Source organism: Lonchura striata, chromosome 26, assembly GCF_050655825.1.
Source record: "Lonchura striata isolate lonStrDom1 chromosome 26, ASM5065582v1, whole genome shotgun sequence".
Classification (NCBI taxonomy): Eukaryota; Metazoa; Chordata; class Aves; order Passeriformes; family Estrildidae; genus Lonchura; species Lonchura striata.
In genome coordinates this window covers 7,753,194-7,774,273 of record NC_140728.1, presented here as the reverse complement: position 1 = coordinate 7,774,273, position 21,080 = coordinate 7,753,194, and the positions used below count along the sequence as shown (strand labels likewise).

Genomic DNA, 21,080 nt, shown 5'->3' with positions numbered 1-21,080 from the left:
CCCTGTGGCAGGAACAGCTGGATTGGAGCAGCCTGCCTTTGGCTGCAGTGCTTGAGAAGTGAAATCCATCCAGGATGGATGCAAGACAGGAGCAGACAGGATCCAATGCAAACGGGATGCATCAGAATGGGCCAGAATGTTATAGGGGGACTGGAGCACCTCCCCTATGGAGACAGGCTGAGCGAGTTGGGGCTGTTCAGCCAGGAGAAGAGAAGGTTGTGTGGAGACCTCACAGCCTGTGCAGGGAGCTGAAGGGGCTACAGGGAAGCTGGAGAGGGACCCCTCATCAGGAACTGCCAGCACAGGACAAGGTCACTGGCTACGCGCTTGGAGCATCCTGGGATAGTGAAGGTGTTCCTGCCATAGCAGGGGTTGAGACAGGATGAGCTTTGAGGTCTCTTCCAACCCAAACCATTCTGGGATTCTGTGATCTACTTTTCAAGTGTCTTTCTGGTATCACTGGGTGATCCTAAGGGCTCACAGAGACTAAGGAATCTCTTCTAGGCTGAAATTCAGTTGAGCCAGCCCAAACACCTTCCAGCTGATGATGATCTGCTGAAACATCTCCATGTCCTCACCCTATGGAATGAAGTGAAAGGAGATGAGCTTTGAGGCCCCTTCCCACCTAAACCAGTGTGGGATTCTCAAAATCCTCCTTGATTTGGGAGCACCAGCACACAGTGGGTGTTGGTGACAACAGGCCTAGCTTCATCATCAGTGTCAGACATGGTCTGGGCTGTGCAGAGAGAATGGAACATCTGGCAAAAAAAATATTTATTCATAGCAATCACCACAAATTAACAAGCCTTACCTGTGTTACTAAATACTCCCACGATGTATGCAAAGGGACGAGGCTTGCTGCAGCCGCCAAGTTGTCAAAGGGCAGCAGTGAGGGCAGAAGGATCGGCCGAGCCCTCAGAGCACCAGGGGCAGGAACAGCCGAGCCCTTGGAGCAACGGGAACAGTAATGGGAATGGGAACAGCTGAGCCCTCAGAGCAACGGGAACGGGAACGGCCGAGCCCTCAGAGCAACGGGAACGGGAACGGGAACGTGAACGGCCAAGCCCTTAGAGCAATGGGAACGGGAATGGGAACAGGAACAGCCGAGCCCTTGGAGCAATGGGAACGTGAACGGCCAAGCCCTTAGAGCAATGGGAACGGGAATGGGAACTGGAACAGCCGAGCCCTCAGAGCAGTGGGAACAGGAACAGCCGAGCCCTCAGGGCAATGGGAATGGGAACAGCCGAACCCTCAGAGCAAAGGGAACGGGAATGGCCGAGCCCTTAGAGCAACGGGAACGGGAACATCTGAGCCCTCAGGGCAATGGGAATGGGAACAGCCGAACCCTCAGAGCAAAGGGAATGGGAACGGCCGAGCCCTCACAACAATGGAAAGGTGAACAGCCAAGGCATCAGAGCAACGGGAATGGGAACGGCCGAGCCCTCAGAGCAACGGGAACGGGAATGGGAACAGCCGAACCCTCAGAGCGCCAGGGGCGGAAACGGGAACGGCCGAGCCTTCAGACCAAAGGGAACAGCCGAGCTCTCAGGGCCCTTGGAGGAACGGGAATGGGAACAGCCGAGCCCTCAGGGCCCTTGGAGGAACGGGAATGGGAACAGCCGAGCCCTCAGGGCCCTTGGAGGAACGGGAACCACCGAGCCCTCAGAGCACCAGGGGCGGGAGCTGCTGAGCCCTCAGAGCAACGGGAAAAGCAGGCCCGGAGCGGGGGCAACTGAACCCAGGAAAAAAGGGTTAATCCAGGGAATACGGATTCACCGAGGAGCACCTGAAGCAAGGCCAGGCTGGACAGGGCTTGAAGAAATCTGCTCTAATGGAAGTTGTCCCTGCCCGTGACAGGGGGTGGAATGAGATGAGCATGAAGGTCTCTTCCTGCCCAAACCATTCCATGAGTCAATGATTCCACGGTTCTGTAGGAACATCATCCTCCTGCTGCTGAGCAGCAGCCCCTGCACCAGAGCCTCCCAGGCTGTCATTTGGCCGGAAATCCATCTAGGCTGAGCTTTTCCTTTTACCTTTAAGCCAGCAGTCTAGCTGTGCCTACATCGTGCAGGACTCCCCCTTGGGCTCTGGTGTGTCATTATTTCAAGGCCAGGTTGGACAGGGCTTGGAGCAATCTGGGTTACTGAAGGTGTCCCTGCCATGGCAGAGGTGGAACTGGATATGGTTTAAAGTGTCTTCCAGGCCAAACCATTCTCTTAGTGAATGTCTTAGTGGTATAATAGGGTGATCCTAAGGCTCAGGCAAGGCTAAGGAATCTCTTCTGGCCCGACATGAAGCTGTGCCTGCCAGAACTCCTTCCAGCTAGAGGTGATCTGCTCCAACATTTCCTGGTGCTCTGTGCCCAGGGTGCAGCTGAGCAGGAAGGTCTGTCCTGCAGAGGCCTGCCCTTGGCTGGGAGCACCAGGCGCTGCTCCAGAGCTGGGTGAAGTCACCGTGCCAAAGTCACCATTTCATCTCTGTCAGCGCAGCTCTCACAACTGCCCTGGGCACTGACATCATCTCCTCGTGTGCCCAGATGAGGTGTTTGTCACAGCAGCAGGGAAAAGGTTCCTCTGCTTAATGCCGAACAGAAGATAGGCTGGAGGTTCCTGTGCCACAATCCTGGTAGTAGGAAAGGTAAGTGTGCTGAGGCAAGTTCTGGGAGCTGTCAAAGCCACAGAAATACCAATTAGTGAGGCAAGGACCAGGGTGCATCATTTCCACTCTTTTCTTTCCCACCTCGAAGAAAGGTTGCCTGCAACATCAGTGGCAAAAACATCACTCGTGTTGTCAACTCTGCTAAAATCTGTGTCCTGGTGGGAGGGCAGGGATGGGAATGTGCTCCCTAGGCCAGTGTCAGCCCTGCCTGCTGAGGAGGCAGCCACTGGCATGTGAGGAAACACGGAGCAGCCAAGAGGCAACTGAGGGGCCCAGGTGAGCACACACAGGTGAGCAAGGCCCCAGCATGGCAAAGTTCAGACCCCTGCCAGAGCCACTCCTTTATTCTGCTCCTGTTCCAGTGCACTCAGCTGGGGAGCTGCTGTGGAAATGCCTTGATTCATCACGGACTGTTTAAACACAAATAATAAAATCCAGCTTTCATGAAGGAGAGAAACCCAGACTGGGGTTTGCTAAGATGAGATTCTTACATGGGAAGATTTCAACCCAACACAGAACTGCATTTTTGCCTTTCTGCATTGGTGTCTTTCTGCTCCTCAGTTCTTTCTTCTCGCCCTGCTGTAGCTGTAGAGAATGGTCAGATTCCCTGTTTCAGACCCTGCAGCATCACAGGGTGTTTCCAATTATCCATGGGAGCAGGAGGCACTGAGACCAGGCTGCTGTGTGGGGAAGCAGGACTGGAGACATTTGTCCCCAAAGCCAGGATGAAAAAATGAGGGACAGATGAGCAGGGTCCCTCCCAGTGGTTTCTGACCCAGTGATGGGGAAATGCCAAATGCCATGAGGGTGTTTGGCCTGGTAAAACAACATGCTTGAAACACAGGGCATCACTCAGGGACACACACAGCCTGTGTCCCATCCTGGGGCAGGGCAGAGAGAGGACAAGAAACAACTTCTGCATTTCCACAGCAGCATTTCCCAATCACTGTTTATGCCACCTGGGTCACTCCTCTGATCACCTGGATTGCTGCTTTCCAAACCCCACCTTCTTGGAGCCCTGGTACCTCACTCTGACAACAACTGCACCCACCTACATTTTTTCTAACTCCCTGTTTCCTTTGAAAGACACCTGGGACAGTCCAAGCCTTTGAAAGCCAGGGAGATGTGGCACTATTGCTAGGAGGGAAACAGCAGGCGCACTCTTGGCTTCCTTCTGCTCTTCCAAGATATACACTTTTTACTTCTTGATGCTGCAAGATTGGGTAAGAAGGCAAAACAAAGGGATTTGCAAACTCTCTCAATATTGCAGAGGTGCAATTAAGAGTAAGACCTGGCCCATGTGGTGTGATCCGTGGCTTTGGTTTGGGACTGGAGTGCCAGAGCTCTCCAGCTGTATGTGGAAAGCAGTGCAATCATGGGTCACATTTCTAGTTCCTTCTCGTGCTGCTGACTGAGGGCAGGAGGCTTGAACACAAGGCTTGAAGCACTGGGAATGCTGGTGCTGCTCCCAGACTGGCTCTGGGATTTTCCACAAGCCATGCACGTGGCCAGAAATGTTTTCCTTAAGCTCAAGAGCTTTGTGTGCCTCACCCATGCATTCCAAATGCCCCTTCCCTCCTGCACCAGAAGCTGCTTCTGAAGTTGACTCTTCTCATTGCAGTCAATTCTTAGGGGACCCTTGCACTCAAGAGTCGATGGAAAATTATTTCCAGTGCATTTGTCCTCCCAATTAGGCATTGGATATATTTATGCCTCTCGAGTCTTCAGTTTTACTTTGCTGCTCAGCAGCAGGACCTGCAAGGTGTGTGCAAGGAGCTCAGGGCCTTGGCTCCTGGCTGGTGGCAGACACTGCTCCCGTGTGGAATTGGGTCTGGATTAACCTTGCGCTGATGCTTTGGGCTTAGTGGAGCCCACAGCCCTGCCAGCCCAGCAGGTCCAGCACAGCTGCTCCCTCAGCCTCAGGGCTGTTTTGCAGCCCCCTCACAGAGAGCAGGGCTGCATCCAAATCACTCCAGCACTGCCCTGGCACATAGCAAGAGGGAGAGAAGCACTCCTGGTGGCCTTGGGAGCATTTTGCCTGAAAGTGTTGGGGAGATTTCTGTGTATATCAGGAGAGGCATGTCCAAGTTGTTTTTGGCTGTGCTGGCCACTTGCCTCTCTCTTGCCCAGCTCTCAGCGCTGCTTTTCCCACCAGCAGCTTCCCAATGTCTCACCCAGCAGCAAAGCTTAGAAGGTTTTGCATTTCTACATGGATAACCAACAAATCCCTGTGTTTGTCAGATGTTTTTCCCCAGTCTTTCCTTCTTTATCAACCTCTTTCTCTACTGAAACTTCAGCCATCTGGAGGCAGGTGAAACCATCAGTTGTTGCTTGGACTCTGTATTTTTACCCTTCTGTAAGCAAACAAAAATTGTGAAACCAGGAAAACTAACTGGGTTTAGATTTCTTTAGTAATCCAGCCACCTTCTCCACTCCATGTGATGGGGTTTGGCAACCTGTTGCAAATGGGGCAAGAGTGTTTTGAGCAGCAGCTTGCAAGACTCTTTTGTGCCCGGGAATATTTGAGAATTCCTACTGCCCAAGGGGCTGGAATTTTGTGCTGGAACTCCAGGGTATCACTGAAGCAGTTTACCACTTTGGGAAGCAGCTTTTCCCTCATGAAGGCTCAGTCCTGGGGAGCATCAGACCCCTGGGCTGCTCCCCCAACACATCAGTGTGACATGTGGCTGTCCCCATCACCTGGGGCTGCCAGTGCTCACCTCAGGCACCCTGCAATGCAGTAATCTTATTTTAATGAGCATTAGGACATCACATCATCCACTTCTGCCCACTGCTGCTGTTTCACTGCTCCTTTGGCCCAGAGGGATATAAGACAGTGAGAGTGTGGTTGGAAAGAGAGCCACAGCTGAGCGCTGCCTGGCTCTGGACAACCCACTAAAGCTGTTGGGCAGCTCTTTCCTTGTTGTTGGGGTGCTTGGAGTTAGTAGAGATGCTGAAAATAAGTGGTAAAGAGGGAAGACCTTACTCTATACTGTTTAGAGGATGTAGTTCCATGATTGTATACCAAGCTGGAGTGTTATCTGCTTTGCGGGACTTGTCTCCTGACATAATGAAATCTGCACACAGGATCTATGGAGCTTCTTCAGGATCTGTTGTAGCTACAGCTGGATTGTGTGGATGTGATGTGGGTAAGGGCTACAGATTTCTGTTTATTTTGTGTCTAAAGAGATGGAATGCCTGGGAATATTGGAGTTCCAAATATTTTTGTTTCATTATCAGTGGTTAAATCCTCAGATTTTTAAACCTTATTGGCTTCTAGAATGTTGAAAAGAACGGGTGAACTAAGCAGCAAAGATAAAAGAGTGTCAATATACTCATTGCATCTTATTAACAGGAATTCATGGCAAGCATATCTAGAAAAAGAAGCAGATATGCACTCCCTGATAAGGCACTGGGGATGGTTGATAGATTCCGAAAGCAACAATGGGATGAAATCACATTAGCAGGGCATAGATGCAGAACTAACAGGAGGAAATGTTCTACAAAGGCTTCCTGTCCATTTTCTACCATATGTCCAAAAAGTTTTAAGGTGTCTTATGCAGAAAATGAGGAGAAATGTGAAAAAAAAAAAACAGAATACTTCTGTCTTCTACACTATTGAATGTCCTTGGAAAGGTTGGGTCCAAACATGAGACCTTCTGCCCTGTTGAAAAAAACACAATGGCACTAAATAAGCATTTAGCAGCTGGATAAAATACCCCATTCTCATGTGGAAGTGCAGCTCAGAATGCAAATAAATAACATTATAAGGGATGTAGAATGATTGCTTTGCTTTGCTTTGCTTCAGATGAGGTGATTGAGTACTTCTTCAGCCGCTTCAAAATCTCTCTCTGGGGGCTGGTCCCTGGAGGACGGGTACTTAGAGCCTTAAGGGAGACCCTAGAGAAATTCCTGCCTCCAAATGCCCACGAGCTGGTGTCTGGAAAGCTGCACATTATCCTCACCCGCCTGCACGACTGGAGATGTGTGACAGTGTCCGAGTTTGCCTCGAAGGAGGAGCTGATTCAGGTGGGAGCAGCCGCAGCCGCCCGTGAGGGAGGAGCTGGGAGACATTTGCTGCCTGGCCATGTCCCACAGCACAAAAGCACAGAATGGTTTGGGTTGGATGGGACCTTAAAGCTCATCAAGATCCACCCTGTCATGGGCAGGGACACCTTCCACTGTCCCAGGCTGGTCTCAAGCCCCATCCTACCTGGCCTTGCATGCTTCCAGGATGCCCAGCTTCTCTGGGCAATCTGTGCAGGGCTTCAACAACCTCAAGGTAAAAAATATCTTCCCTATATCTCAATCTCCCCCCGTGTAGTTACAAACCATCAGCCCTTGTCTCATCCTAAAAAGGCCTGGTCCATTCTAGTCCATGCCATGATTTCTGTCCTTGCCACCCTCTGCATCCTGACAAGCTGAAATAATTTTCAAAAATCAGCCCTTTTGATTACTGCCTGAATTATGCTGAACATGAAGAGAGCAATTTGAGGCATTTCACAGGTTCCCTTCCATCTTCTATGCCCTGGCTGTGGGCATCTGACATGGTCTGGTGCCCATTAGTCCGTGGTGCCCAATAACCCAGCTGGGGGACCCTGTTCTGGCACTCACAGATGAGCCACCCCTCCCAAAGGTAACAGTTTTTGGGGATCTTCACTCATTTCTGTCCTTCCTGTCTCACCCACAGGCTGTGATGTGCAGTGGCTATGTTCCACTGTATTTTGGGATTTTCCCTCCAACGTTCCGTGGGGTGGTGAGTAGCTTTGTGGTCTGGAGACCCTGTCCCAGCTCAGGCCCAGGGCCCCTCCAGCCTCTCTCCTTTCTCCAGTGGTGGCATTCAGGACCTTTCTATCTGGGTTTGCCACCAACGTAGCTCAAGGCTGGGTTCCCCCAGTGTCTGCAGAGGGAAGAACAGGGCCCCACAATCTGACCTCACTGCAGACAGGACTGAGCTTCCTACAGGATTGTCCATCTACTCCTGCCCCCGGGGTTACCCCACATCTGTTCTGCTGCACTTTCCTCCCAGGTTCATTGCAGATTTCAGGGGGAAGGGAGTAGGGCAGGTTTGGACCTGGAGCATGGGAGCAGCAGGTGGGGCAGTTCCCTGGAAGAGGATCTGTGGAGCCCCAGAACCATGGTCTGCTGTGGGCCTGGCTGGGGAACAAGGCCCACGTTTGCCCATGTGAGCAGCACTGCTCTCCCTGCGAGGGGAAGGCTCAGGGCTCCCTGTTCTGTCTCCCAGCGCTACGTGGACGGGGAGCTGGCCATGTGGAGAGCCGACTTTGTGTCCCGCACCACCATCACCATCTCTGCCTTCGCCGGCGAATACGACATCTGCCCCAGGGATGGCCCCGCTGCCTTCCTGACGTTCCAGCTCTCTGACTCTATCTTACAGATCTCAAAAATGAACATCTGCCGCTTACAGCACATTTTTCAGGTTCCCACACATCAGGTGAGCAGCTCCTCCAGGTAGCCAGAGCCGTGAGGCCCCTGCAGCAGCCCAGCTGCACTGACTGCTGCCTCCCCTCACAGGTCATGGACCGCTTTTTTGTCCAGGGCTACCAGGACACGGTCTCCTTCCTAAAAAGACTGAGTAAGTGACTGGAAGTGTGGACACGTAGGTTGGGTGCTTCCCCTACATCCTTGGTTTGCTGACACACGGTAAGAGATGCTGCCCCAGAGTGACTGGGGCAGAGAAATGCCTGTATTCCTGGCACTGCCAGGATTCCTTGAGTCCTGGCCCCTCCTGAAGCTGCCTCCAGAGCCACACTCCCCTTTTCTCTGCCACACTGGGCATGACAGAGCTTTCCCCAGGGAACACAGGTCCCAGGACCCCTAGGCACAAGCGCAGGCTCACGTGCCCTGCGTGGTGTTTGATAAGCCCCTGATGCACAGAGCAGCAATGTTTGGTGATTCCCGAGCCCTGGGCTCATCAGTATCCCTGATTTGTCCTCAGCCCAAGTCTCCCCTCACACTGCTGCAGACCTGGCAGTTGAGCAACAAGCACTGAGAGCTGGAATCTCTTCCCACCAGGGGATTTCCAGGTGAATTACTTTGAGGGCTTCACACTTTCCTTGGCCAATGAATCAAATCAGAAAGGTGATGAGACCCTGCACCTGAAGCCACGACTGAGGCTTTTTCACTCCAGAGCCACCGATCATGAGGATGACAACAAAGAGAATCCAGGAATCCTCCAGGCAGCAGATAAGGAAGAATAGGAAGCCCCACAACACCTTCTCCACCCCCAGGAAGGTAAAGAACCAGCTCTTCCTTTACCCCATCCATTTTCAAGTGACACTTGCCCAGGGCTGTCAGTGCCCAAACAGGCTCTGGAGCCGGTGAGAATGGACAGGGATGGGAGAAACTTCCCTCTCACCTCAGGGGTTACAAGTGAGGCCTCACACTGAGCCCTGCTCACTCTGCATTTGGGTGAGCACTGAGGACTTCATTGGTGGCTGGGTCAGAAGGGCTCCATGGACAAGGAGCTCCTTCCATGGAGAAGGCCATGTATTCACTCACCCAGTGAGGTAAGAACAGGTTCTGCCCACACATCCTTTCTTTAGGGGTGTCTCAAGGGTTCCAGCTGCCTTTGCTGTGCCAGCCAAATCCAAACTTCTCCTTAGGAACTCTGGCTGCAGCCACACAAACACAAAGTGCAAGGAAAGCATATTACAGCCGCAGGTAAACTTCTAGCTGCATCATTTTCAAGGAACACAAGGCAGTTTTAAATGCTAAACTTATCGTTTTCTGCAATTCTGTGCAAAATAATGCCTGCTCCCATTTTAGTTTTGCATGGAAAACCAGACAATCCACACAGCATTTCCATTTCCAGTTTGTTGTTAGTAAAATATATCAAGAATCATCTGATGAAATGCAATATTTATTTCCATTTTACTCTCTATTTTCTCTTTCTTTCCTTCTGAGTCTTTCAACAATTCAGAATTCATCAGATTACTAGAAATCACTCTGCTTTTTCAACATGGTGATTATTTAAAATGCAGCCACATAAATTAGATGAAAACTGAAAAATTATACAGTCAGGTATATCTGGAAGGACTAGAAGAAACGAGGAATATAAATGGGAAAGACTAGGACCATTACCATTCCAGATCAAAAAACAAGAGTTTGGAAAACATAAAGTGGAATCAAGAAAGAGATTTCCTTTGAAAACAAGCCAACTCTCAACCCACTAAGCAGTGCAGGACACAGTGTTAGGCTGTAGAAGTTGCTTCCCTGGTTGCTTTTATAAAGGCACCATCAGTCTGACCTATGTGGAGCTTTTGGAAGCAACAGGGTGGGAATGAGGTTTCTTTGGAAGTTGGGCAGCTCTGGGCTGTCAGGAATCGCTGCCTCTGCTTTGCAGCTGGGCTGCAAGGTTTTTAACCAGCCTGAGGTGAAAAATTCCTCCTGTGGGCGGAAACAAGACCCATTTGCTAGGCCAGAGAGCAATCAAGGAGAGAGTCCAGGCTCTCCACCTCCAGAGCAGAAGCACATCACATTCTCCAGTTCTGGGAAGGAAAAGCCCTACTGATCAAGGTCAGGAAAAGGCTCTTTCACTGTTTCTCTGTGCAATGCCAGAACAGCAGTGATGCTACCAAAGCAGCAGGGGGATAAACTTGTGAACAACTTCTACTTGATTCCTTGGACAAGTGTCTGCAGCCTGCAATCCCACGAGGCTCAGGCTGCACTAGCAGGTTATCCAGTAGCCACTTATCTGTGTGCCCAGCAGAACAACTGCACAAGGAATTGCACCCTCCTTCGTGCCCAGACTGGAAACCCAGTCTGGCATAGAGCACCTGCAGCCAACAGCCAGAGCCACAGGCAGGACTGGGCACGTGCTTGGCTTTGTTGGGCTCAGTTTCAAGGATCGGACTCAAGCACTCTTCCCTCTAGAGCTGCAGCGGGCTCCAGCTCCAGAGGGAGCTCTGCTGCCTTGGCTTGTCTCCAGACTCTCATCCCATCCACCTCAGGCTTCACATTCCTGCTGAGTTCAAAGCAGAAGGAGACAAGCAACACGATGGGGGTACAAAGGGTAATATTTTGAGGATACCAAAACGGGCTGCCCTTCAGACATCGGGAGGAAGGGAAGCAGCTCCCACCAGGCACTTTCTCCCACAGCATCTACTTTGTCCCACAGGAACTGCCAGAGGTGTCTGTCAGACTGACCAACGTGGTTTTATTCCCTTTAGGACCAGCTCGGCTACAGAAGAGCATTTCTGAGCCTGCTGCTGCTTTTGGCCCCAGTTTCTGCTTTAAAAACCCAATGAGCAACTTGGAACCCAGCCTGAAGGCTGAGCCTGACCTGCCCTGAGGAGCACATGGGCGCTGCCAGCAATGCCACAGCACAGGCAGGGCCTCAGCCCCGGATGATTCCCATGATCCACCCCCAGAGGAGGCATTCCAGGCTGGTTCTAACCCCACTTGGTGCAGCTGGGCTTCCCACTTTGCTTCCTTGCGGTGAAACAAGCTCCTGCACAAGATGATTCCAAACAATGCCAAACTTTGCCTTTATCCATTGCCTCTGTCAGTCTCCATTGCCATTAGCTCCAAGCTCGTGTCTCCAAGAGGAGACAGCACCAGCTCTGCTTGCTTGAAAAGATGAGAGATTAATAAAGCAAAACCCAAAACCATTTTAGTTTGGGGATTCCTTGTAGATGGATTTTTTTTTTAACTTTACAAATCTTTTCTCATTGCTTATGATCAAGCACCAGATGGGGCAGGGGAGACATGCTGGGCATTTCAAACTGTGCTCCTGTTTGTGTCTAAGGTTTGCAGATGCATCTAATGGATTTGGAAGTCCAATTCCTAGATGAGAATTTTCTCTGGTAGATTTTAATGCTCATTTCAATAGGGTAGCTGCCTCAGGCTCACTGAATGGTAATATCCTGCCTGGAGGTGGGGATGGTGCTTGCAGCAACCTGGAGAAGGAGCTGTTGGATAAGTGGGAGGGAGCAGAGGTGCAAAAGCAAATGATGGACTGATTGTTCCTGCCTGGGGAGGCCTGGGTGTCTCTGAGCCTTCCACTTTGCCCTGTGGCAGGAACAGCTGGATTGGAGCAGCCTGCCTTTGGCTGCAGTGCTTGAGAAGTGAAATCCATCCAGGATGGATGCAAGACAGGAGCAGACAGGATCCAATGCAAACGGGATGCATCAGAATGGGCCAGAACGTTATAGGGGGACTGGAGCACCTCCCCTATGGAGACAGGCTGAGCGAGTTGGGGCTGTTCAGCCAGGAGAAGAGAAGGTTGTGTGGAGACCTCACAGCCTGTGCAGGGAGCTGAAGGGGCTACAGGGAAGCTGGAGAGGGACCCCTCATCAGGAACTGCCAGCACAGGACAAGGTCACTGGCTACGCGCTTGGAGCATCCTGGGATAGTGAAGGTGTTCCTGCCATAGCAGGGGTTGAGACAGGATGAGCTTTGAGGTCTCTTCCAACCCAAACCATTCTGGGATTCTGTGATCTACTTTTCAAGTGTCTTTCTGGTATCACTGGGTGATCCTAAGGGCTCACAGAGACTAAGGAATCTCTTCTAGGCTGAAATTCAGTTGAGCCAGCCCAAACACCTTCCAGCTGATGATGATCAGCTGAAACATCTCCATGTCCTCACCCTATGGAATGAAGTGAAAGGAGATGAGCTTTGAGGCCCCTTCCCACCTAAACCAGTGTGGGATTCTCAAAATCCTCCTTGATTTGGGAGCACCAGCACACAGTGTGTGTTGGTGACAACAGGCCCAGCTTCATCATCAGTGTCAGACATGGTCTGGGCTGTGCAGAGAGAATGGAACATCTGGCAAAAAAAATATTTATTCATAGCAATCACCACAAATTAACAAGCCTTACCTGCGTTACTAAATACTCCCACGATGTATGCAAAGGGACGAGGCTTGCTGCAGCCGCCAAGTTGTCAAAGGGCAGCAGTGAGGGCAGAAGGATCGGCCGAGCCCTCAGAGCACCAGGGGCAGGAACGGCCGAGCCCTTGGAGCAACGGGAACAGGAATGGGAACGTGAATGGCCAAGCCCTTAGAGCAATGGGAACGGGAATGGGAACAGGAACAGCCGAGCCCTTGGAGCAGTGGGAACAGGAACAGCTGAGCCCTCAGGGCAATGGGAATGGGAACAGCCGAACCCTCAGAGCAAAGGGAATGGGAACGGCCGAGCCCTCACAACAATGGAAAGGTGAACAGCCGAGCCCTCAGAGCAATGGGAACGGGAATGGGAACAGCCGAACCCTCAGAGCGCCAGGGGCGGAAACGGGAACGGCCGAGCCTTCAGACCAAAGGGAACAGCCGAGCCCTCAGGGCCCTTGGAGGAACGGGAATGGGAACAACCGAGCCCTCAGGGCCCTTGGAGGAACGGGAATGGGAACAGCCGAGCCCTCAGGGCCCTTGGAGGAACGGGAATGGGAACAGCCGAGCTCTCAGGGCCCTTGGAGGAACGGGAACCACCGAGCCCTCAGAGCACCAGGGGCGGGAGCTGCCGAGCCCTCAGAGCAACGGGAAAAGCAGGCCCGGAGCGGGGGCAACTGAACCCAGGAAAAAAGGGTTAATCCAGGGAATACGGATTCACCGAGGAGCACCTGAAGCAAGGCCAGGCTGGACAGGGCTTGAAGAAATCTGCTCTAATGGAAGTTGTCCCTGCCCGTGACAGGGGGTGGAATGAGATGAGCATGAAGGTCTCTTCCTGCCCAAACCATTCCATGAATCAATGATTCCACGGTTCTGTAGCAGCATCATCCTCCTGCTGCTGAGCAGCAGCCCCTGCACCAGAGCCTCCCAGGCTGTCATTTGGCCGGAAATCCATCTAGGCTGAGCTTTTCCTTTTACCTTTAAGCCAGCAGTCTAGCTGTGCCTACATCGTGCAGGACTCCCCCTTGGGCTCTGGTGTGTCATTATTTCAAGGCCAGGTTGGACAGGGCTTGGAGCAATCTGGGTTACTGAAGGTGTCCCTGCCATGGCAGAGGTGGAACTGGATATGGTTTAAAGTGTCTTCCAGGCCAAACCATTCTCTTAGTGAATGTCTTAGTGGTAATCCTAAGGCTCAGGCAAGGCTAAGGAATCTCTTCTGGCCTGACATGAAGCTGTGCCTGCCAGAACTCCTTCCAGCTAGAGGTGATCTGCTCCAACATTTCCTGGTGCTCTGTGCCCAGGGTGCAGCTGAGCAGGAAGGTCTGTCCTGCAGAGGCCTGCCCTTGGCTGGGAGCACCAGGCGCTGCTCCAGAGCTGGGTGAAGTCACCGTGCCAAAGTCACCATTTCATCTCTGTCAGCGCAGCTCTCATAACTGCCCTGGGCACTGACATCATCTCCTCGTGTGCCCAGATGAGGTGTTTGTCACAGGAGCAGGGAAAAGGTTCCTCTGCTTAATGCCGAACAGAAGATAGGCTGGAGGTTCCTGTGCCACAATCCTGGTAGTAGGAAAGGTAAGTGTGCTGAGGCAAGTTCTGGGAGCTGTCAAAGCCACAGAAATACCAATTAGTGAGGCAAGGACCAGGGTGCATCATTTCCACTCTTTTCTTTCCCACCTCGAAGAAAGGTTGCCTGCAACATCAGTGGCAAAAACATCACTCGTGTTGTCAACTCTGCTAAAATCTGTGTCCTGGTGGGAGGGCAGGGATGGGAATGTGCTCCCTAGGCCAGTGTCAGCCCTGCCTGCTGAGGAGGCAGCCACTGGCATGTGAGGAAACACGGAGCAGCCAAGAGGCAACTGAGGGGCCCAGGTGAGCACACACAGGTGAGCAAGGCCCCAGCATGGCAAAGTTCAGACCCCTGCCAGAGCCACTCCTTTATTCTGCTCCTGTTCCAGTGCACTCAGCTGGGGAGCTGCCGTGGAAATGCCTTGATTCATCACAGACTGTTTAAACACAAATAATAAAATCCAGCTTTCATGAAGGAGAGAAACCCAGACTGGGGTTTGCTAAGATGAGATTCTTACATGGGAAGATTTCAACCCAACACAGAACTGCATTTTTGCCTTTCTGCATTGGTGTCTTTCTGCTCCTCAGTTCTTTCTTCTCGCCCTGCTGTAGCTGTAGAGAATGGTCAGATTCCCTGTTTCAGACCCTGCAGCTTCACAGGGTATTTCCAATTATCCATGGGAGCAGGAGGCACTGAGACCAGGCTGCTGTGTGGGGAAGCAGGACTGGAGACATTTGTCCCCAAAGCCAGGATGAAAAAATGAGGGACAGATGGGCAGGGTCCCTCCCAATGGTTTCTGACCCAGTGATGGGGAAATGCCAAATGCCATGAGGGTGTTTGGCCTGGTAAAACAACATGCTTGAAACACAGGGCAGCACTCAGGGACACACACAGCCTGTGTCCCATCCTGGGGCAGGGCACAGAGAGGACAAGAAACAGCTTCTGCATTTCCACAGCAGCATTTCCCAATCACTGTTTATGCCACCTGGGTCACTCCTCTGATCACCTGGATTGCTGCTTTCCAAACCCCACCTTCTTGGAGCCCTGGTACCTCACTCTGACAACAACTGCACCCACCTACATTTTTTCTAACTCCCTGCTTCCTTTGAAAGACACCTGGGACAGTCCAAGCCTTTGAAAGCCAGGGAGATGTGGCACTATTGCTAGGAGGGAATCAGCAGGCACACTCTTGGCTTCCTTCTGCTCTTCCAAGATATAAACTTTTTACTTCTTGATGCTGCAAGATTGGGTAAGAAGGCAAAACAAAGGGATTTACAAACTCTCTCAATATTGCAGAGGTGCAATTAAGAGTAAGACCTGGCCCATGTGGTGTGATCCGTGGCTTTGGTTTGGGACTGGAGTGCCAGAGCTCTCCAGTTGTATGTGGAAAGCAGTGCAATCATGGGTCACATTTCTAGTTCCTTCTCGTGCTGCTGACTGAGGGCAGGAGGCTTGAACACAAGGCTTGAAGCACTGGGAATGCTGGTGCTGCTCCCAGACTGGCTCTGGGATTTTCCACAAGCCATGCACGTGGCCAGAAATGTTTTCCTTAAGCTCAAGAGCTTTGTGTGCCTCACCCATGCATTCCAAATGCCCCTTCCCTCCTGCACCAGAAGCTGCTTCTGAAGTTGACTCTTGTCATTGCAGTCAATTCTTAGGGGACCCTTGCACTCAAGAGTCGATGGAAAATTATTTCCAGTGCATTTGTCCTCCCAATTAGGCATTGGATATATTTATGCCTCTCGAGTCTTCAGTTTTACTTTGCTGCTCAGCAGCAGGACCCGCAAGGTGTGTGCAAGGAGCTCAGGGCCTTGGCTCCTGGCTGGTGGCAGACACTGCTCCCGTGTGGAATTGGGGCTGGATTAACCTTGCGCTGATGCTTTGGGCTTAGTGGAGCCCACAGCCCTGCCAGCCCAGCAGGTCCAGCACAGCTGCTCCCTCAGCCTCAGGGCTGTTTTGCAGCCCCCTCACAGAGAGCAGGGCTGCATCCAAATCACTCCAGCACTGCCCTGGCACACAGCAAGAGGGAGAGAAGCACTCCTGGTGGCCTTGGGAGCATTTTGCCTGAAAGTGTTGGGGAGATTTCTGTGTATATCAGGAGAGGCATGTCCAAGTTGTTTTTGGCTGTGCTGGCCACTTGCCTCTGTCTTGCCCAGCTCTCAGCGCTGCTTTTCCCACCAGCAGCTTCCCAGTGTCTCACCCAGCAGCAAAGCTTAGAAGGTTTTGCATTTCTACATGGATAACCAGCAAATCCCTGCATTTGTCAGATGTTTTTCCCCAGTCTTTCCTTCTTTATCAACCTCTTTCTCTACTGAAACTTCAGCCATCTAGGAAGCAGGTGAAACCATCAGTTGTTGCTTGGACTCTGTATTTTTACCCTTCTGTAAGCAAACAAAAATTGTGAAACAAGGAAAACTAACTGGTTTTAGATTTCTTTAGTAATCCAGCCACCTTCTCCATTCCATGTGATGAGGTTTGGCAACCTGTTGCAAATGGGGCAAGAGTGTTTTGAGCAGCAGCTTGCAAGACTCTTTTGTGCCCGGGAATATTTGAGAATTCCTACTGCCCAAGGGGCTGGAATTTTGTGCTGGAACTCCAGGGTATCACTGAAGCAGTTTACCACTTTGGGAAGCAGCTTTTCCCTCACGAAGGCTCAGTCCTGGGGAGCATCAGACCCCTGGGCTGCTCCCCCAACACATCAGTGTGACATGTGGCTGTCCCCATCGCCTGGGGCTGACAGTGCTCACCTCAGGCACCCTGCAATGCAGTAATCTTATTTTAATGAGCATTAGGACATCACATCATCCACTTCTGCCCACTGCTGCTGTTTCACTGCACCTTTGGCCCAGAGGGATATAAGACAGTGAGAGTGTGGTTGGAAAGAGAGCCACAGCTGAGCGCTGCCTGGCTCTGGACAACCCACTAAAGCTGTTGGGCAGCTCTTTCCTTGTTGTTGGGGTGCTTGGAGTTAGCAGAGATGCTGAAAATAAGTGGTAAAGAGGGAAGACCTTACTCTATCCTGTTTAGAGGATGTGGTTTCATGGGTGTATACCAAGCTGGTGTGTTATCTGCTTTGCGGGACTTGTCTCCTGACATAATGAAATCTGCACACAGGATCTATGGAGCATCTTCAGGATCTGTTGTAGCTACAGCTGGATTGTGTGGATGTGATGTGGGTAAGGGATACAGATTTCATTTTATTTTGTGTCCAAAGAGATGGAGTACCTGGGAATATTGGAGTTCCAAATATTTTTGTTTCATTATCAATGGTTAATTCCTCAGATTTTTAAACTTTATTTCCTTCTTGAATAGCGGAAAATGTGTAAATTATGCAGCACATGGAAAACAGTCATTGCACTTTCTTAATGGGAATTTATGGCAAGCATATTAATAAAAGAAAGAGAGGTGCTCTCCTTGATAAGGCATTTGAGACTGTTGCTAGATTCCCAAAAAAATGAGGAGAAAGAAGATACATTAGTAGGGCATAGATGCAGAGCTTACAGGAGTAAATGTTCTACAAAGGCTTCCTGTCCACTTTCTACCATATGTCCAAAATATTTTACTATGTCATGTGCAGAAAATGGGGAGAAAGTGGGAAAAAAAAACCAAAATACTTCTGCCTCATTCAATATTAAAAGTCCTTGGAAAAGTTGGGTCCACACATGGGACCTTCAGCCATAATGAAAAAGCACAATAGCTCTAAGCAATCATTTAGCAGCTAGATAAAATACCACACTCTCATGTGGAAGTGCAGCTCAAAATGCAAATAAATAACATTATAAGGGATGAAGAATGATTGCTTTGCTTTGCTTTGCTTCAGATGAGGTGAAGGATTATGTCGTAAATCGCTTGAAAATCATTCTCTGGGGCCTGCCCCCTGGCGTAGAGGTACTTAGACTCTTAAGGGAGGCCCTAGAGAAATTCCTGCCTCCAAATGCCCACGAGCTGGTGTCTGGAAAGCTGCACATTATCCTCACCCGCCTGCACGACTGGAGATGTGTGACAGTGTCCGAGTTTGCCTCGAAGGAGGAGCTGATTCAGGTGGGAGCAGCCGCAGCCACCCGTGAGGGAGGAGCTGGGAGACATTTGCTGCCTGGCCATGTCCCACAGCACAAAAGCACAGAATGGTTTGGGTTGGATGGGACCTTAAAGCTCATCAAGATCCACCCTGTCATGGGCAGGGACACCTTCCACTGTCCCAGGCTGGTCTCAAGCCCCATCCTACCTGGCCTTGCATGCTTCCAGGATGCCCAGCTTCTCTGGGCAATCTGTGCAGGGCCTCAACAACCTCAAGGTAAAAAATATCTTCCCTATATCTCAATCTCCCCCCGTGTAGTTACAAACCATCAGCCCTTGTCTCATCCTAACAGGCCCTGGTCCATTCTAGTCCATGCCATGATTTCTGTCCTTGCCACCCTCTGCATCCTGACAAGCTGAAATGATTTTCAAAAATCAGCCCTTTTGATTACCGCCTCAATTATGCTGAACATGAAGAGAGCAATTTGAGGCATTTCACAGGTTCCCTTCCGTCTTCTCTGCCCTGGCTGTGGGCATCTGACATGGTCTGGTGCCCATTAGTCCGTGGTGCCCAATAACCCAGCTGGGGGACCCTGTTCTGGCACTCACAGATGAACCACCCCTCCCAAAGGTAACAATTTTTGGGGATCTTCACTCATTTCTGTCCTTCCTATCTCACCCACAGGCTGTGATTTGCAGTTGCTTCCTCCTACCCTATTTTGGGATTATCCCTCCAACGTTCCGTGGGGTGGTGAGTAGCTTTGTGATCTGGAGACCCTGTCCTAGCTCAGGCCCAGGGCCCCTCCAGCCTCTCTCCTTTCTCCAGTGGTGGCATTCAGGACCTTTCTATCTGGGTTTGCCACCAACGTAGCTCAAGGCTGGGTTCCCCCAGTGTCTGCAGAGGGAAGAACAGGGCCCCACAATCTGACCTCACTGCAGACAGGACTGAGCTTCCTACAGGATTGTCCATCTACTCCTGCCCCCGGGGTTACCCCACATCTGTTCTGCTGCACTTTCCTCCCAGGTTCATTGCAGATTTCAGGGGGAAGGGAGTAGGGCAGGTGTGGACCTGGAGCATGGGAGCAGCAGGTGGGGCAGTTCCCTGGAAGAGGATCTGTGGAGCCCCAGAACCATGGTCTGCTGTGGGCCTGGCTGGGGAACAAGGCCCACGTTTGCCCATGTGAGCAGCACTGCTCTCCCTGCGAGGGGAAGGCTCAGGGCTCCCTGTTCTGTCTCCCAGCGCTACGTGGACGGGGAGCTGGCCATGTGGAGAGCCGACTTCGTGTCCCGCACCACCATCACCATCTCTGCCTTCGCCGGCGAATACGACATCTGCCCCAGGGATGGCCCCGCTGCCTTCTTGACCTTCCAGCTCTCTGACTGTATCTTACAGATCTCAAAAATGAACATCTGCCGCTTACAGCACATTTTTCAGGTTCCCACACATCAGGTGAGCAGCTCCTCCAGGTAGCCAGAGCTGTGAGGCCCCTGCAGCAGCCCAGCTGCACTGACTGCTGCCTCCCCTCACAGGTCATGGACCGCTTTTTTATCCAGGGCTACCAGGACACGGTCTCCTTCCTAAAAAGACTGAGTAAGTGACTGGAAGTGTGGACAGGTAGGTTGGGTGCTTCCCCTACATCCTTGGTTTGCTGACACACGGTAAGAGATGCTGCCCCAGAGTGACTGAGGCAGAGAAATGCCTGTATTCCTGGCACTGCCAGGATTCCTTGAGTCCTGGCCCCTCCTGAAGCTGCCTCCAGAGCCACACTCCCCTTTTCTCTGCCACACTGGGCATGACAGAGCTTTCCCCAGGGAACACAGGTCCCAGGACCCCTAGGCACAAGCGCAGGCTCACGTGCCCTGTGTGGTGTTTGATAAGCCCCTGATGCACAGAGCAGCAATGTTTGGTGATTCCCGAGCCCTGGGCTCATCAGTATCCCTGATTTGTCCTCAGCCCAAGTCTCCCCTCACACTGCTGCAGACCTGGCAGTTGAGCAACAAGCACTGAGAGCTGGAATCTCTTCCCACCAGGGGATTTCCAGGTGAATTACTTTGAGGGCTTCACACTTTCCTTGGCCAATGAATCAAATCAGAAAGGTGATGAGACCCTGCACCTGAAGCCACGACTGAGGCTTTTTCACTCCAGAGCCACCGATCATGAGGATGACAACAAAGAGAATCCAGGAATCGTCCAGGCAGCAGATAAGGAAGAATAGGAAGCCCCACAACACCTTCTCCACCCCCAGGAAGGTAAAGAACCAGCTCTTCCTTTACCCCATTCATTTTCAAGTGACACTTGCCCAGGGCTGTCAGTGCCCAAACAGGCTCTGGGGCTGGTGAGAATGGACAGGGATGGGAGAAACTTCCCTCGCACCTCAGGGGTTACAAGTGAGGCCTCACACTGAGCCCTGCTCACTCTGCATTTGGGTGAGCACTGAGGACTTCATTGGTGGCTGGGTCAGAAGGGCTCCATGGACAAGGAGCTCCTTCCATGGAGAAGGCCATGTATTCACTCACCCAGTGAGGTAAGAACAGGTTCTGCCCACACATCCCTTCTTTAGGGGTGTCTCAAGGGTTCCAGCTGCCTTTGCTGTGCCAGCCAAATCCAAACTTCTCCTTAGGAACTCTGGCTGCAGCCACACAAACACAAAGTGCAAGGAAAGCATATTACAGCTGCAGGTAAACTTCTAGCTGCATCATTTTCAAGGAACACAAGGCAGGTTTAAATCCTAAACTTATCGTTTTCTGCAATTCTGTGAAAAATAATGCCTGCTCCCATTTTAGTTTTGCATGGAAAACCAGACAATCCACACAGCATTTCCATTTCCAGTTTGTTGTTAGTAAAATATATCAAGAATCATCTGATGAAATGCAATATTTATTTCCATTTTACTCTCTATTTTCTCTTTCTTTCCTTCTGAGTCTTTCAACAATTCAGAATTCATCAGATTACTAGAAATCACTCTGCTTTTTCAACATGGTGATTATTTA

General features: G+C 51.3%; 1 protein-coding gene across 1 annotated transcript; it reads left to right on the top strand.

The window, feature by feature from the left end:
- Positions 1 to 1,596: 1,596 nt before the first annotated feature.
- Positions 1,597 to 20,305, top strand: LOC144247671 (uncharacterized). Its single transcript, XM_085561034.1, is given in 10 exon segments — positions 1,597 to 5,807; positions 6,467 to 6,687; positions 7,349 to 7,414; positions 7,904 to 8,113; positions 8,194 to 8,254; positions 8,695 to 8,913; positions 17,893 to 18,113; positions 19,330 to 19,539; positions 19,620 to 19,680; positions 20,121 to 20,305. Coding segments are annotated over 10 exon segments (1,653 nt in total). The 5' UTR covers positions 1,597 to 5,608.
- Positions 20,306 to 21,080: the final 775 nt, after the last annotated feature.